We start from the raw sequence: 15,753 nt of genomic DNA, 5'->3' as shown, positions 1-15,753 counted from the left end.
TCATCTCGGAAGGAGTCCCAAGTTTCGGTAGAAGACATACATTTTACGTTACGTGCTTAAACAAAGCTTGCTTTTTTATGCATGCACACACTCACATAGTCTTACACACACGTACACAAATAAGTATGTATCACAGGATGTTCACCAATATGATACAGCGTAGCATCCATCTTTATAACAATAGAAGCATTGGTAGGAACACGTGTTCTATTACAGACATTATTTATTAAACTGAATTTCTCTTTATATCCCGCATGACTATGCATCTGAACTAAGGTGCGCATTTACAAGACAAAAGCTGATACGCGTGCAATCAGTAGGTAGTTATTGCACGGGCGCATAGTGCGCTTTTCTACTACAGATCCCGCTGTTTGAAATACTGCACTCCTTTGAGACGCTGGTCTTTATGACTCCCGGAGGATTTAGGACCTGCCTTAATGCTGTACAGAAACTGACGTATTTTTTTATGAATTATCTAGTCTATCTTACTGCAAAGTTTATGTCGAGCTGTCTGTCCGTAACCCTCTTCACAACTCATTCTCTCTCGCTCTCTCTCTCTCTCTCTCTCTCTCTCTCTCTCTCTCTCTCTCGCTAGCTTTCTCACAGTAACTCGCGCAAGTAAAACAAATAAACACCGCTGAGTGGAATACACTCTGATAAGAATACGATGATTAAAAAACGCATTAATTGTTCAATAGCCGTACACAGTAAAATACTGTTTTTTTGTCAATTAATTTTGGATGCCATTTATTTTAAAATGCTTAGCTGTAAATCTACTCCGCTATTTTTTTGCAAAAAAATAATATTATTCTGTAAAAAAATATTTTTTATTTTTACAAGGATACTCGTTGGAAACTCGATTGCCAAAGATATCACTTGTAAAATTGCAAGTCAGAGCTCCGTACCATTTGCAATTTTGACAAAGCTATGCCTTGCAGTTTTATAAGTTATATCGTTGGCAACTGGGTTTCAAAGGATTTTACTTGTAAAAAGTACAAACCTTTTTACATTGTAGCACTTTTGAAAATAAAGTTATAATAATATATATTTTTACTACTGAAAAATTTAAATGCTTCATTATTGTCCATAATATTACAAGGAAATTATAGCAACTAAATTGAAATATATTTCTTGTTTGAATACACTTTTTAATGTTTGTAACTTTATTAGACACATTAATGTAGTGTTGATGGGTTCCAAACGATAGATATATTTATATTCTGGAGAGTACATGAATTATAACTTTATTTTATATCGCACGCACCCGTGAATTAGTTTATTTTATTTATAGCATTTTTATATTTTAATATAAGCCTACATTCGGAATTTTATGCATTAACCGTAAACAAATAAATTTTTTATTGCGAATTCCATTATTTTAAACTGACATTGTAGGAATGGAGCTGTAAATATTATACATAGATATTCTCGATTATTTTCTTCAAATAAAATTTTATTATTATGTAAAGACTCTCTTACACAGCATATTCATAACTGTAAAAAACCAATAATTTGCTAAATATATTAATTGGGTTTAGTTTAATGTTGAGTTAACCATGATTTGAAAGATGTTTTATATTCTGTCAGGAAAAATATTTACGCTCTTGACTAGTTATTAAATGTTTTTTCAATCGACATGTTTATTAAATTTTTCTCACCTGCAAATTTTCAAGCGTGCTACTGTTAAATATGTTACACGTGGTGGTAAGGACATATGAAAAGTGATGTCTGTAACTCCTATGACAATAATGGAGATATTGCATTAATATTTTATGTTTAAAAGTGTTAATTGAAAAAAAAAATATCATTTTGCGGGCAACTACAAACATATTTTTTTTGCCAATGAAGGCTCTACTATAAATGTTATAGTGCTGAAATAATTTTTAATAAAGACATTACAATTTTATCGTCACTAAAAACAATTTTTCGGGTGAGACTAAGAAATTATATTGAGGTAACTGCCAAAATTATTTGGTGAGAAAATATACGGAACAAAGTAGCCTATGTAGGTACTACAATATTTCTGATATGTTTATGGCAGCTATAATACTGTTGTTTAGGTATTATTTCGAAAGAACTTATTGTAAGACACACTATATTCACCCCCCTCTTTTTGCGTAACAGTTAAGGGCCAAAAGAAAATCAAACTACAAAGTAAAATAAAACTGTGTTACTTTACACAAAATCTAATTATGTGGTAGAGAGACTCCACCGATGTTAATTTAATTTTGCATCTACGATTGTTGGCGTACTTCTACTATAGTGTTCAAGTAAAATTTAATTACATATTAAACATGCCTTATTTTTTGGTGCATTTTTACTCTGTAGAGTCCTTTTACACTCTAGACCATCGTGAATACAAACAAATCATGGATTAATGGGAATACCACTTTCATAACGGCGTGTTTAACTATGCCTTACAATCAATAAATTCATGTTAATTTGATGAACTTTGTCAACAATAATATGAATTATTGCAGTTGCTATGGCTGTGTAAACTTATCCTAACAAATAATATGCACCTTAACAATGAGTAGATAAGTGTGTGTGCGTGTGCTGTGTATAGACTACAATGATAGTGTAATGATAAAAAATAAGACAATAATTAATTCAACACTTTTAGTAGGTGTAATTTCACAATAACATCCTGATGTGCATTTTATCGAGTTATTTTTTAAATAAAATATTTTCATTCGTGTATTTTAACCGAACCCTGTAGAAATAGTTTGTTAACATTAAAAGATTTGTGTAATACGGTACTTTTTTTCTAAACTACCAGATAAAAATTAAATAAGTACTACTTAACATTCAAAAATTTATTTTACGATATTTTTATGTGTAGACTACGCCTCAAGATTATTAAGCTCTCAGTAATCCAAAGTGATGACAATAATTAAGTTACAGAAGATAACCGTTAACGCTTATGAATCTATACAGACATGACGTCACACCATCCCCCCCCCCCCCGGGCAAGCATAGGCTTCATATTCCGTGTCCAAGGAAAGTGTGAGAGTACTGTTTATAACTTGGTCAGTACTGTAGTGAGTAACAAAACTTAAAAAAATTGCCTATAGGCGCTTCAAAAATTCACTTGCATGTCCCACAAAAATTTTAATACAGTTAGTGGATTAAAAATAATAATGTTTTAATTACAAAATAACGATAGAAAATACTTAATACATTTAAAAATTTTAATTATATTATTAAAATAATATAATCATTCTTAATTAAATTTATTCTTAGTATAAAATATATTCTTATACCTAAGACGTACTTCTTAATAATTGGACGATTTTATCGTAAAATAAAGAGTTCTCGGAAATCTTTACTACTGTGGAAAATGTTTTTTTTTTTATTTTAATTTTAATTGAGTTGGTTTCAACGTCGTACGTTTTGACAAACCTGTATCTAGTAAAAAAATACTGCCGTACTTATTTGGTGATTTGTTTTGAAAATGTAATTGCTTGATCCGAAGTTTAGTTCCATTAGATCTACAAATTGACTCAAACTTTTGGCTGGATACGTTTCTATAATTTTTTTTTCTGTTTATCGCATAGCTCACTGACATCAAATCTCTGGAAGCAGAAAAATACTCGCATTTGTGACTTCACCGAGAAAAATCGTATGGCATTATTCCTGTATCCTTAAACTTTCCTGTAACTAATGAAACCGTTTCAAAATGTCGTTTATAATGTTTTGTATGAGATCATTCTGTTCCTGAACACATCATTTGGTAACTACAACCTGGCGACCATATTATAAAACTTTAATTTTATTTTTTTACTACTCACTTTTCTACGTATGTTCCAAACTTGACTTTTACTGCCCTAAGTGTAGATTATGGATACCAACAAATCGCAGCGAAAATCTTATTGGTAATAGGTAGGTATAGGTAATCGATTTTTAGTAGAATCGCAATCACTCAATTACATGTGAGAAAAAATTCGTTCTTTATTTTTAATTCGCTTTTAAAGGTGCATTATATTTGCCTCGGCAAGTTTGGAGTGACTAAGCAACTTCAATAATACATAAGATTTTTGACAAAGTTCATTAAGTTAATATTAATTTATTTCTTGTACAGCACTTGTTCAATAAGCCGTTATGAAAGTGGTAGTCCCATTAATCCATTATGTATTAGTGTGCACGATGGTCTACGTTAATTAGCCTAAGTTACTTAGCCTAAGTTATGTAGGTACTACGCTTATTACTTGCTTCATAAAGTACTTCTTAATGCTATTTTATTAAGATTTTGTGATAATTGAGTGAGAGCTCATTGAGGTAATTTGACGTAATTTGTTATTTTAACTACAGTTAGATTAGTGCATCCAGGAAGCGAAGATATTAACTAAAAATTAATTACTTTGCTTCCTGGAAGGGTCACACGCGACATGTTTTGAATTTACATATTTTGTAGTTCTAATAACGTAGCCTAATTTTAACCTATTTGTTAATGTCTCCTTTCGAACTGGTACCTATGCAAACAAACGTTTTGCTACAGAACATAAAACTAACTTAAAATGATTATATCTACTCCAAGCCAATATTAAGTGAAAAGAAACAAATAGTCATACTTGTACTTAACATACATGTAGGTATATTGTGCAACAAACAAATATTCTAAACCTTATTTAAAATAATACTTTTTATAAGAATGTAAAAATAGTTATGTGTAATTACCGTTTACCAAGTTTCACAACTGAAAAAAAATGACTTAATTATTTCCAGTGCACCAATTATTCAGGATTAGGCCTACGCATATTTGAACATCCTTTGGGGAAAAAAGCTAAATCAGATTAGCTTATAACATCAAATGTGTAGCTATGCGATTACAAAGCAGAGGGAATAAGAGTCAATATTATTTTTTTTTGTTGGTTATTGAAAAAATTTATGTTGTAAATCACCTTCAAACACAGTTTTTGTTCAGCTTTATAGAAGATTAGCAACGAGAGGGTGTTAACTCACAAACATGAAATAGATTTGTTGTTCTTAAAAAAGTCTTTAAAAAACCCTAAATTGATCTACTTAAAGTTTGTTTGAACAAGTCACGTTTTTTGCTGAGGAAATACCTCAAGACATCTTATTTTATAATACTCCACTTTAAAGTCTTCATTAAATAATATTTTTATTTATTTTTTATTTTACCATTTAATTTTTGGTAGGTTGGAACTATTCACGTATTAGCGTTTACCCTATGTAAAACATTGTCAGATGACATGAAGGGAAATATTCAAGGATTAGGCCTAAGCCAAGCTGGTACAAGCTTGCCTTCGGCTTTACACACAATCAATCACACCCGAATCTGTTAGTCACGTGGTAGGGAATTCAGGCTGCGCGTGTCCGTGATAACGAAGAAGCTGATTAAATTACGTATGTACCTCTCAGAGGGTTAAGCAAAATACTAGAGTGCTGGAAATGTATTGCCCAACCAATGGGTCATGTTTTACATTGTCATTACACCACAGAAAATACTTGCTATTTTCCAAGACATCATCTCGGGAAACTCTGGTTGTCAAAATATTTTCTCGTTATCACATGCAAATTGAACACTGTCAACTTTACAAGTATGTACATTCCCGTGGTACATACTAAACTAATGCTTTGCATGAACAAGGAAGTATTACACATGGTCGCCCAAATTATAATGAACACGTAATTTCATTATAAAGTGTACAAAAATTTACATGTAGCATAACAAATACATATAAATTTACTAGAGGAGGGCCCATAAAATTCTGTAATCATTTAGTAACATCAAATATTTAGTGTTAGAAGGATTTATATTCGAGAAAAAAAGATTCTAAGAAAATTATTTCAGGAAAAGGTGATTCATAATTTTAAACACCATAATCTGGTAAGCTGACAAGGACTACATTATTTAACTCTGCAGAAGCTATCAAAAAATAAAAAAAATAATAATAATTTAAAAAATTCTCTGAGAATATTTGTTTGGAACTTCATGGGGGATTTTTTAAAAATAAATATAAATGTTTACTTATTTTGTAAATATGTTAATATTTCAATAACTAAAAACAAAGTTTATGGAGCGAATTTTTCGTCAAAACCTAAACATTTGTGTTTGCTCATTTATGCATTTTTTTTTATTCCCGACTCATAAGATCTAAATACGGATTCAAGACGCAGTTTTAAACATCAAATTTAATATTCGGATTTGAGAATAAATGGATAAGACTCATCCCTAATACACACACACGCACGTACGCATTCTTGCACGAAAGCATACACGCACACACACACACATCTAAAGGTATAAGCGTTACATAATTTTAACTACTTCCCAAAGAACTTTTTTTTTTTGTAAAATGTACACTGTTAAAATTTAAACTTTAAATTTACTATGAACATTGGTTAAGCATTTTCCAGGGAACTTCGTAAGTTTATCGTTACCTTCATAAACTTTACGGGTACTAACTTCGAACACGAATTCACAAGAATAATCTTAGCCTATGACCTAAAAATTCGCAGACTGGTAAAGTGGACTGCAAAAACACACTAACTCCTTTTACGCGCGTGTTTACCTTGGTTATGCCGATAAACAGAACCAAGAAGTCGAAATACAGCGTGGTTTCAACGAAGGCACTGTCATCTAAAATTATTAAGAACAATTGGTTTATTTGAGGTGAGTTCTTTAATTTACAGTGATTTCTAACAGTGGAGGCTTCAACAACTTCTTTTCGTTGGGAGCTTAGTTGGCACAATTTGTACTTGCGCAGTTTTAAAGTAGATACCATACTAGTACTTCACAGTACAAAGGTTTGAATCCCTGTCAGACTATCATGATTCATATAGGCCCAAAAAATTTAAGTTTGGCTTGTTGTGACATCATTCCACAGATTTATTTTTCCCCTGACTCTATACTGTATTGTAATCATACCAAAAAAATAATAATTCTTTACAAAACTGGTCAACCAAATATTTTCTTCTAAATCTTTAAATATAGGTAAGGGTGTAAATTGAATCAAACATTTCTGTGAAATATATAAACTTAATGGTTTATCTGAAGAAGTTTAGATATGTAGTATCCCAAATTATGATGAGCACGATGTAGACTCCCAATGACATGCTATAAAAGGTTTAACGCTTTTACTTGTAGTAATACAATAAAATATACTGGACAGCTATGTGTCAGAATATATTTTCTTCTAAATTGTACTAAAAAATTATTAAGATGCCTATCTTAAGATATTTTATTTTTCATGCTCTCTTGAGTTACATGCACAAATGTCACCAACGTGTTCACAAAAAAATGCAACATTTCTTTTCTTGCTTTGCAAACATTAAGTTTTTTTTGGTCATGAAATAAAATACTTAATCTACTTTTGCCAAATAAATTTATGTGAGATAATTCATCCTGTGAAAATAAAATATTTTATAGGCTATTGCATGATTGAAATAAAGTTTGCAAATCAAAGCATAATACTAAAATCAACACACCCAAGTTGTTTTTAATTTACACGCTAATTGTAGAACTGACCAGAGACGGCTTGTTAGTTCATTCATTTTATTTTGTTTACAATTAATTAATGGGGTTTACTTTAAAATTATTGCGACAGGTCTCTTTTAGGTATTTTATGTATCGTCTAAAATTTTCTCAATATAGGTATATTTTCTCGATAGATACTAAGGGGGTAGGCCCCACCAGCTTGGAATTTTCCATTTTTTTGTCTTTTATTCTAATGTTTAACTATTTATTACAATTTTTTGCATGTCAAGGCATTAATAAAATCTTTCAGACTATCTGTACCTTGTTGCAACCACGTATTTACTAACTGACTCTAGTCTGTAAGCACCGCGATGAAATAACGTATTAGGTATTTCACGCAGGCGACTACAAATGTCATGATAATCACACCAGGTCACAAGTGTTCACTTCAACAAGTAGACAAAAACAGTCCTGTGCCATCTCAAAAAAAAAAAAATTAGCACAGACATTTTTACTGCAAGTATTATCAAAGTATTTTGAATTGCAATATGGCGAGGACTTATCCCAATTAACTGATAGGCGGTTGAAAGTAAACATGCACGTGTTTATAGTTGTTATCCCTTGCGTGATCACTAGCAGCTAAAAAATCAAATGGAAGAGAGTTGTATAGTGTGGAATTTTAAGGCAAAACCCTTGATTAAAAGTCATGACAATAAATTCAAGTAACCAACATGAGACAGCATGAGACAGAGTCTTAAACACGATGTAGGCATACAAGTTCCACTAGAAGTTAAAGACCATCAGTATAAATTTATGATGACAATTTTTTGGTTGATAAAATTAAGGTAGAATTAATTTATTAATTTTAATAACATAAAACTTGTCAATTAATACATTATTTATTAACTAATCAGTAAAAATAATTTATTAATTAGAAATTTTTCAAAGTAAACAACATCAGAATTCTAAAATATCTTTACTAAAGTTTAAGCTACCTTTTATTTATTTTGACAAATCTGTATCTTGTTAAAAAAATCTCGCATGAAAAGTGTGAACAAAAACGGTAAAAATTAAAGAATATTACGAGAAAAAATAAAAGCAATTCAGAGAAATGTGTCCTATCACTTTTATTATGCTTTGAATAAAAATTTTCTTAACAAGGAGGCGAAAGCCATTAAGGGACCCGCCTCGTCAGAGGTGTGTATGTGTGTTAGTGACGCTCGCTGGTGCTTCTAATGCGGTGTCTCCTCTGAACTGGCGCGCAGCCTTTTCGTCGTGCGTAGGAGAACTACATGTATGAAATTTGAGAGTACGACCGTAACATTATATGGCGGAGAAACGAAGATAACGTTGTAATGCAAGTCCCTTAAGTAGGACTTTCAAGAATCTGTACCAGCTGTTTTATGCATAGGTAATAATTACTTTGAAAACACGCCTTTTGGACATTTTAAAACTTATAAAAATAGAATTTAAAAACTTAATATAGTAGTTTTCAAATCGCGTTGTTTTCCCTGAAGCTCTGTGTACCGTGTGTGTGCCCGGGTAGGCGGGGGCCTGAATAAAATAGTAGCTTAAATTCAAAAGATTGGTTGAGGTTAGTTTACCCAGAACTTCATACAATATTATGGCTAAGATTTCTGATGGTCTCTAACTTCTGCTGGGACCTGCACACGGGGCAAGCGGCGACGGAGGTGACGGGTTAAGGGTTTAAGGCTCTTACCTAGAGGCGCCAAGCTGTCGGCCGCAGCCTTGGCGGCCCTGCTGCCGTGGCGGGCCATGATCGCCGCTATGGAGAAGTCCGTGGCGCACGGCCTGAAGGAGCAGTTCTCGTCCATCGTCTCCAGCAACATGTCACACCATTTCCCTTTTCCCCCCCTTTTCCCTTTCCCGTCCCCCTTTTTTTTTTTCCTTCTTCTTCTGCTTCTCTTTTCCCTTTCACAGCTCACACCACGTCCTGCATGACTTCTTCAGGATACCTCCTGCGGTAGGTGGCGCCCGTGGTCTTCGACAGTTCCCGATGATGGTTCTCCCGTCCGAGTCGTCGACCACGCCGTCCTAGGCGCCGATCCAACCCTCGTCCGTCATCCCCCGACTCTTGTTTATCCTCCTCTTTCTTTCTTTTTTTTCGGTTCACTTCCGGAAGTCCCCGGAATTCAAAATTAACGACCTCTCGCACCCGCGAGGACGAGCCGAAGACGACAACGACGACTGTCGACGTCGACGCCGACTCGCTGAGAGATGCTAATGATCCGACCTCCTGACGGGAAAAGTCACTTTTTTTCTTTTGGGGTGTTTACAGGAGCTCGGCACAGATCCACTCGAAAAAATAAAAAAACTAGAAGCTTTGCCACTTTTTTTATGTCCTTTGTCCACGCACCCCTCTTAGTCTCCTCTCTTCCTTTTTCGCGAAAAGAGAGTGAGAGAGAGGGAGGGGTGAGAGGCTACCCCGGCGTGTTTTGACAGTTCCGTCAGGACGAGACGATGACTGGCGGTCCCACCCTACACACGGCCGCCGCGCCGGTGTGTGCAGAAAAAAAAAAAGAAAGAAGTCTTTCCGACTTCTTTTAACGACCTTCTTCTTTCCTCCCCTAGAGGGCGGGCCGCCGGCTAGGCGCTAAGACCACGAGGTCGCCGGCCCGTCGGCGGGGGAAGGGGAAGGTGCACGCGCGCGTGTTTTTTTTTGTTTTCCATCCCCTCCCCACCACAAAAAACCCCCCCTCCTCACTCGCACCGAACGAAACGCCCCCTTCTTCTCCCTTCCCCTTTTTGTCGTTTCACACACCCCTTCTTTTCCTTCTGGATCTTCAGGCAGGACCACCCAGGATGCTGTCTGTCCGTTTGAAGGTAGGCGTGAGGTAGAGAAGGAGGGAGGGAGGGAGGTGTGTCTGGTTGTCACTTCTCCGGGAAAGTAGCCCGGCCGAGTCGGGACAGACACGCGGAATGAGGGTTCCCGTCAGAGGTGGGAAACAGTCTCGAGGAAGCAGAAGCACGACCTGGTAGAGCGGTCCCTGGGAGGACTCACGTCGCACGTCCGCGCGCGTCGTGGGCGCCTGGTACCTGCTACCGCCGCGGACACCCGGGTGGCAGAAGAGAACCCTGCCGACCGGCGCGGAGTTGTCGCGGCGACTGAAGGCCGCGCGCCGCCGCTGCCATTTTTTTCCATCCCTCTCTCTCTCTCACACACACACACGAGCGCGCCACGTCTCCTCAGAGAGAACTCTTTTTTTTTCTCTCCCTCTCACTCTCCCCTTCTTCAACCGGTAGGGGAAAGAGCGCATCCTGAAAATAAAAATAAAAAGGAAGGAGGGGATTTAAGGGGGGCAGTGAGTGAGTGAGTGAGGGGAGGAGCGACGAAGAGAGGAGGAACAAGAAGAAGAAAAAAAAAGGGAATAAGATCGGCTGGAAAAACGCCTCGCTGACAGGCGCAAGCAGCGTTCTTTTTTCCCCTCTACATCCCCTCCTACAATCCCCAGACCGAGGCATGATAACACACGTACACCTATACGCACCGGGAACCCTGCGAAGAATACAGGAGGGGAATATGAGAAAGAGAGAGAGATAGAGAGAAGGAGAAGACTGTTGATGGGCAGCAGAACCACCTTCACCTGTCTTTTTTTTTTTCCCTACTCTTTCTCTAATACTTGTATTTGTGGTCCGACTTAATTTCTGCTATCTAAAACTTTAAAACATTCTGTAGCTGTTAACTGCTCGAAAGTTCATAAGCGCGATGTGCATGTGGAACCGGGATTATTCAAAGCGGATTTCTCAATCAAGAAATTAGACTTGAAGCGTGTATACATCTGCTTGGAGGTTGATTATTGGACTGCAGTGTTGTTGAACGCGCCCCTCAATGACTCTGGGGGCCAATCGCACGTGATCGCTATCGACTAATGAACACTCTTGACAGGGTGTTCGACTACGTAAAAGGCAAATCGAAGTCTAGCCCCTGGAAGGTAGTATTTTTGGTTGTTTCGCTTGCGCCTGATTTCCTCCAGCCAGCCGCGCAAGAGATCGGCAGACTTTTGCGTTGAAGGGAGCGACAGAGCGACGCGTAACCAGTCTGTCGTCGGCTACCGCCAATCATCTGTTCGCGCCGCTTAAAGCAGAGCTTCCCCTTCCCCTCCAAATCGATCTCCTCCCCCCTCCCCAAACCTCATCAAATCCTGAAGGAGGGGAGGAGCCAAGGAACCAGGTGACCACGCCCCTTTACCCCTCCCTCAGAAATGTGGGAGGAGCCAAGCGCCCGATCACTTCCAAGCCTGTTGCACGACGCATGTCAATTTTTTTTTCTCATTTTTTTTCCTCTCCATTTTTTTTTCTAGCGGTTAAATGTGTTTCCCCGCAAGATCTAGTTCTCGCTTACTCGCTGACATTAACGTGAAAGATGCTGAGGCGCTAACAAATGTTTTTTTTTTCTCCCCATTGGAAACGATTGCATATTTCGAACTCACGTTTAAGTGTTTATCATAACTAGAGACCTGAAAAATTCGCGGGTTCATTTTGTGTTACGCTAAAATTCAAATAATTATGCTTACTTTAGTATTGCTTCTGCCATTGGTTCACTGTTAATCTGGAGGAATGAGGGCCAATTAGAGATAGGTACTCACTCATAGAAGTGTCGAATCACAGGCCACCCAGGCGAGACGACTCACAAGTCAGCAACCAATGAACAGTTGGCGTTTGCCCGAGTGTGTAGAGGAAATTGGAGTCTATCCTGGAGGTCATTGAACCCGCGAATTTTTCCGGTCTCTAATCATAACACATTTCTTTAATATCTATAACGATTTAATTAGTGTTAACCAAGAAAGCAGCCGATTTGGTCATTTTTCTCAGTTTCAAGTTACTTATTCACCTGTGAAATTATAAATATATAAAACAATATACAGCCTACGTCTGTCTGAAATTGTGTATCTTTTTATGACAGTGAAATTTTATTTCAAAATCGATTTAGGAGTTTGGTAATTTACATCTTGCAAACAGGATATCTAACAAGGTGTAAAATTTATATCACAGCGAAATACTTGCTTTAACGACAAAGTATTGGAGCACAACGGGTTTATGGATCGTTCAAAAATAGCTTCCTAGAAAAAAATATAGAATAATAACCAAGTCAAATGTGATACCTATGAAATAGGTACTTAACCATTATAATAGCGAGACAATTACCTATGTTTTCAAATTTAACTTGACAAACTTTTCTCGCTTGTTAGTGATATTTACGTGTTATGTGTGATATGCAGGAAATATTTTCTATTGGGCATATTTTTACAAAAATTGTATGTTAAACGAACCTTTCGTTGAGAAAATTTGTTTATTATTCAATGAGTTCAAGACAGTGAAATCAAATCCGAATCTGGGGTAACTTTCTTGATCAATTGCATTTCGTTGATTTCACTTTTCCTACATACAATTCAACAAGATTTTCAGTTCAGTGAACGGATTTGCAATTGGGAAGATAGATTGCAAGTGTGTTTCGGGACATAACACCATTGATATAGTTACAGTGTTAATGATTGATAATCATAAAATATAGACAACAAAGATGAATACGCAAATCATTTAAAAACAAGCCGAAATCAGTTGCTGTCAAAATTTATATCCATAGACTACACACGGGGAAGAAAATATTCAGAAACAATTATTGTCACAGCACAAACGAACACAGGGGACATACAATGGCGAGACAGTTGCAAAAATAGCAGCAGATAAAGAGAAAAAAATATATACCTCGCAATGTAATTTTTTTTATAAATAAAACATAATATGTATTCATGTAAAATTACAGATATTTATAAATTTCTACATTTACCACATGTACCACTACAAAATAGTGTTTGCAGTAATCTTACTGTGTTTGGAATCTTATCCGGGCAATTATGTTTTATGTTGTCACAGTACCTGCAAAGTTATTTATAAACCTTTACCTGAATATCTTGAGCACATTAATAAGCACACTTAAACCACATAAATTCCAACCATTGCTTATTCGATTATCTTTTCCATGGTTTAAAAAAATGTTTTGCTTGAATTAAACATTAAATAAAAATTAAGAATTATACACCAATTGTTGTAAGAAATACTCAATATTATCTCGAAAAAAATATTTCTAATATATATATATATACCTGTATATATAGGTATATATATAAGTATATATATATAGGTATATATATATATATATATATATATATATATATATATATAAAATAATTGGTTGTCTGTAAAGTCGGTTTACGGACGATAGTTTAACGTGGCAAAGTCATAACAAAACATTGATGAAATGATTGCATACTTTTATGAATAAAATTGAATCATGTTTATTGAATTATCACTATTTTGTATGGATATAAAGAAGGAGTGAAATGAAATCTACAATTTAATTGATAAATTTACTTTTATTTGCACTCATTAATTCAAATATGTTTATTACTTTAACGAAGAGATTATTTTAACTATAACTTTTATACATGTTTGCTATTTAACTTCTTCCAATCTGTGTTATTCTGTTAAGGATAGGACGATGATAGGAAAAGTAGGAAACGAATGGGAGTGTTACAAGTTTAATGTCCCTCGAAAAAGTCAAATCGATGGTTGTTCCAATCGTGTGGAAGAGAGATAGATGCGGCGCAAGCGTACAATGAGCGTAACGGGACACATCGTAACGGGACACTTTTTCGTGCGTGTAGCCGGAGTTCATCGATTTATTAGATGTTGTCACGTCGAAAACCATAGCCATGCGTAGTACAAAGTTACAATGTATTTCTTGTAGTAGGTATTACAAACTATTTCTTGGCAACTGGTTTTCAAAGGAATTTTTTTGTAAACGTACAATAATTTTTTTTTTCTGTGTGGACAACTTCGCGCCCAACAGACGAACCCAACGATGATACTAAACTGGTAAAACGGGCAACATGACAATAGGCGAACCAGCGAAGACGACGCTAAACTGATATTCTGAGCACCACAACGACGACAGCACAGAAGAACACATAGTAGGCTACCTAAGATACAAAAAAGTTGCGACATTTGTGGAAGTTATACATGTTCCCTTCATCGGCGCAAAACAGACTGGATTTCAGTTTTTCAACTGTTGTTCACATTGTTCCCAATTTAAAATATGGTCAATTTACATTCCAATGTAAAAAAAAAAAAACACAGAAACTACTTCGACTGTTTGATTTTGTGATCCCTTTTAAACAATGGGACGAAGAAGAGGTTTTTTTTTTGTTTTATTTATTATTATTTTAAGGTTTCTAGTTTAAATTTCCACAAACCATCAAATGCCTATAACTACTGTGAAAGTAATGAGTTCGTTGAATAATCTCAAACCAGTATAGGTACCTAGGTATTCTTCATGTATTTAAGGTGAAAAATTTTTTTAATAGCACTAGTGTGCTCCATATCTACGTGTTTGAGGAATTTTTTTGTACCTGATGTCGACTTAAAACGAAGGGAAAAACATTTTATTTCAATAATTATGAAATTTTCTTTTGAAGAAATAACATCCCTGAATTGTCCATAATCGAATATATACACACACACACACACACACACACTAAATACATACAAAAAATCCTTGTTTTGGGGTTTTCATGTTCGTAAGTTTCTTCAAAGTTCACGTAAGCGCATCGAACCCCGTATCACTGGCTTTGTTTGTACGGGAAACATTTAGGTAACCTGTTTTATTATAATATGACAAATTTAAGGTTGATTTTTTTCAAAGGTTGACTTTAAAAATATTATAAAAATATGCATGCATAGGTTCTTCCTTCTTTGTTTGATTTTTTTACAAACATACATCATTATGTAATTTAAAAATAATTTAACCTTAAAATATCAGCTATTGCATTATGTCAACATATTTTTCAACAAAAATTAAACATTCAAAATTTCATGACTTGTTAACCAATAAGCCGATATAAAAACAATTTTAAAAAAATTATATGTTGATAGATACAATTGTGGAGAAAAAATATTATAAAATATTGAGCTAAGGAACGTAACTGTACAAAACTAACAGTTTTTGTTTTTTGGCTGGGACATTTTTCATCACAGATTCCTTATGATTGCCTGTATGCGTGCAGAATGGTTCCGTAAAAAGGATAAGTGTCACGTAGTTCCTCCGCCAATCGATATACACGCCTCTTGTAAACCCTCATCACTAGAGACCTGAAAAATTCGCAGGTTCATTTCGTGTTATGCTAAAATTCAAATAATTATACTTTAGTGCTGCTTCTGCCATTGGTTCACTGTTAATCTGGAGGAATAAGGGCAAATTAGAGATACTCACTCATAGAAGTGTCGAATCACAG

At 35.3% G+C, this 15,753-nt stretch overlaps 1 protein-coding gene across 1 annotated transcript in view; it reads right to left on the bottom strand.

Moving 5' to 3' along the window:
• LOC134540954 (T-box transcription factor TBX20-like) overlaps positions 1-9,282 on the bottom strand; it is a 203,172-nt gene extending 193,890 nt beyond the window's left edge. The window contains exon 1 of the mRNA XM_063384043.1: positions 9,162-9,282. Within this exon, the coding sequence (XP_063240113.1) occupies positions 9,162-9,276 (115 nt within the window). The 5' untranslated portion in view covers positions 9,277-9,282. The remainder of the gene's footprint in view (positions 1-9,161) is intronic.
• Positions 9,283-15,753: the final 6,471 nt, after the last annotated feature.

This window comes from Bacillus rossius, chromosome 17, assembly GCF_032445375.1.
Source record: "Bacillus rossius redtenbacheri isolate Brsri chromosome 17, Brsri_v3, whole genome shotgun sequence".
Lineage (NCBI taxonomy): Eukaryota > Metazoa > Arthropoda > Insecta > Phasmatodea > Bacillidae > Bacillus > Bacillus rossius.
Note: the sequence above shows the minus strand (reverse complement) of the source record. Positions and strands in the feature narration are given on the sequence as shown.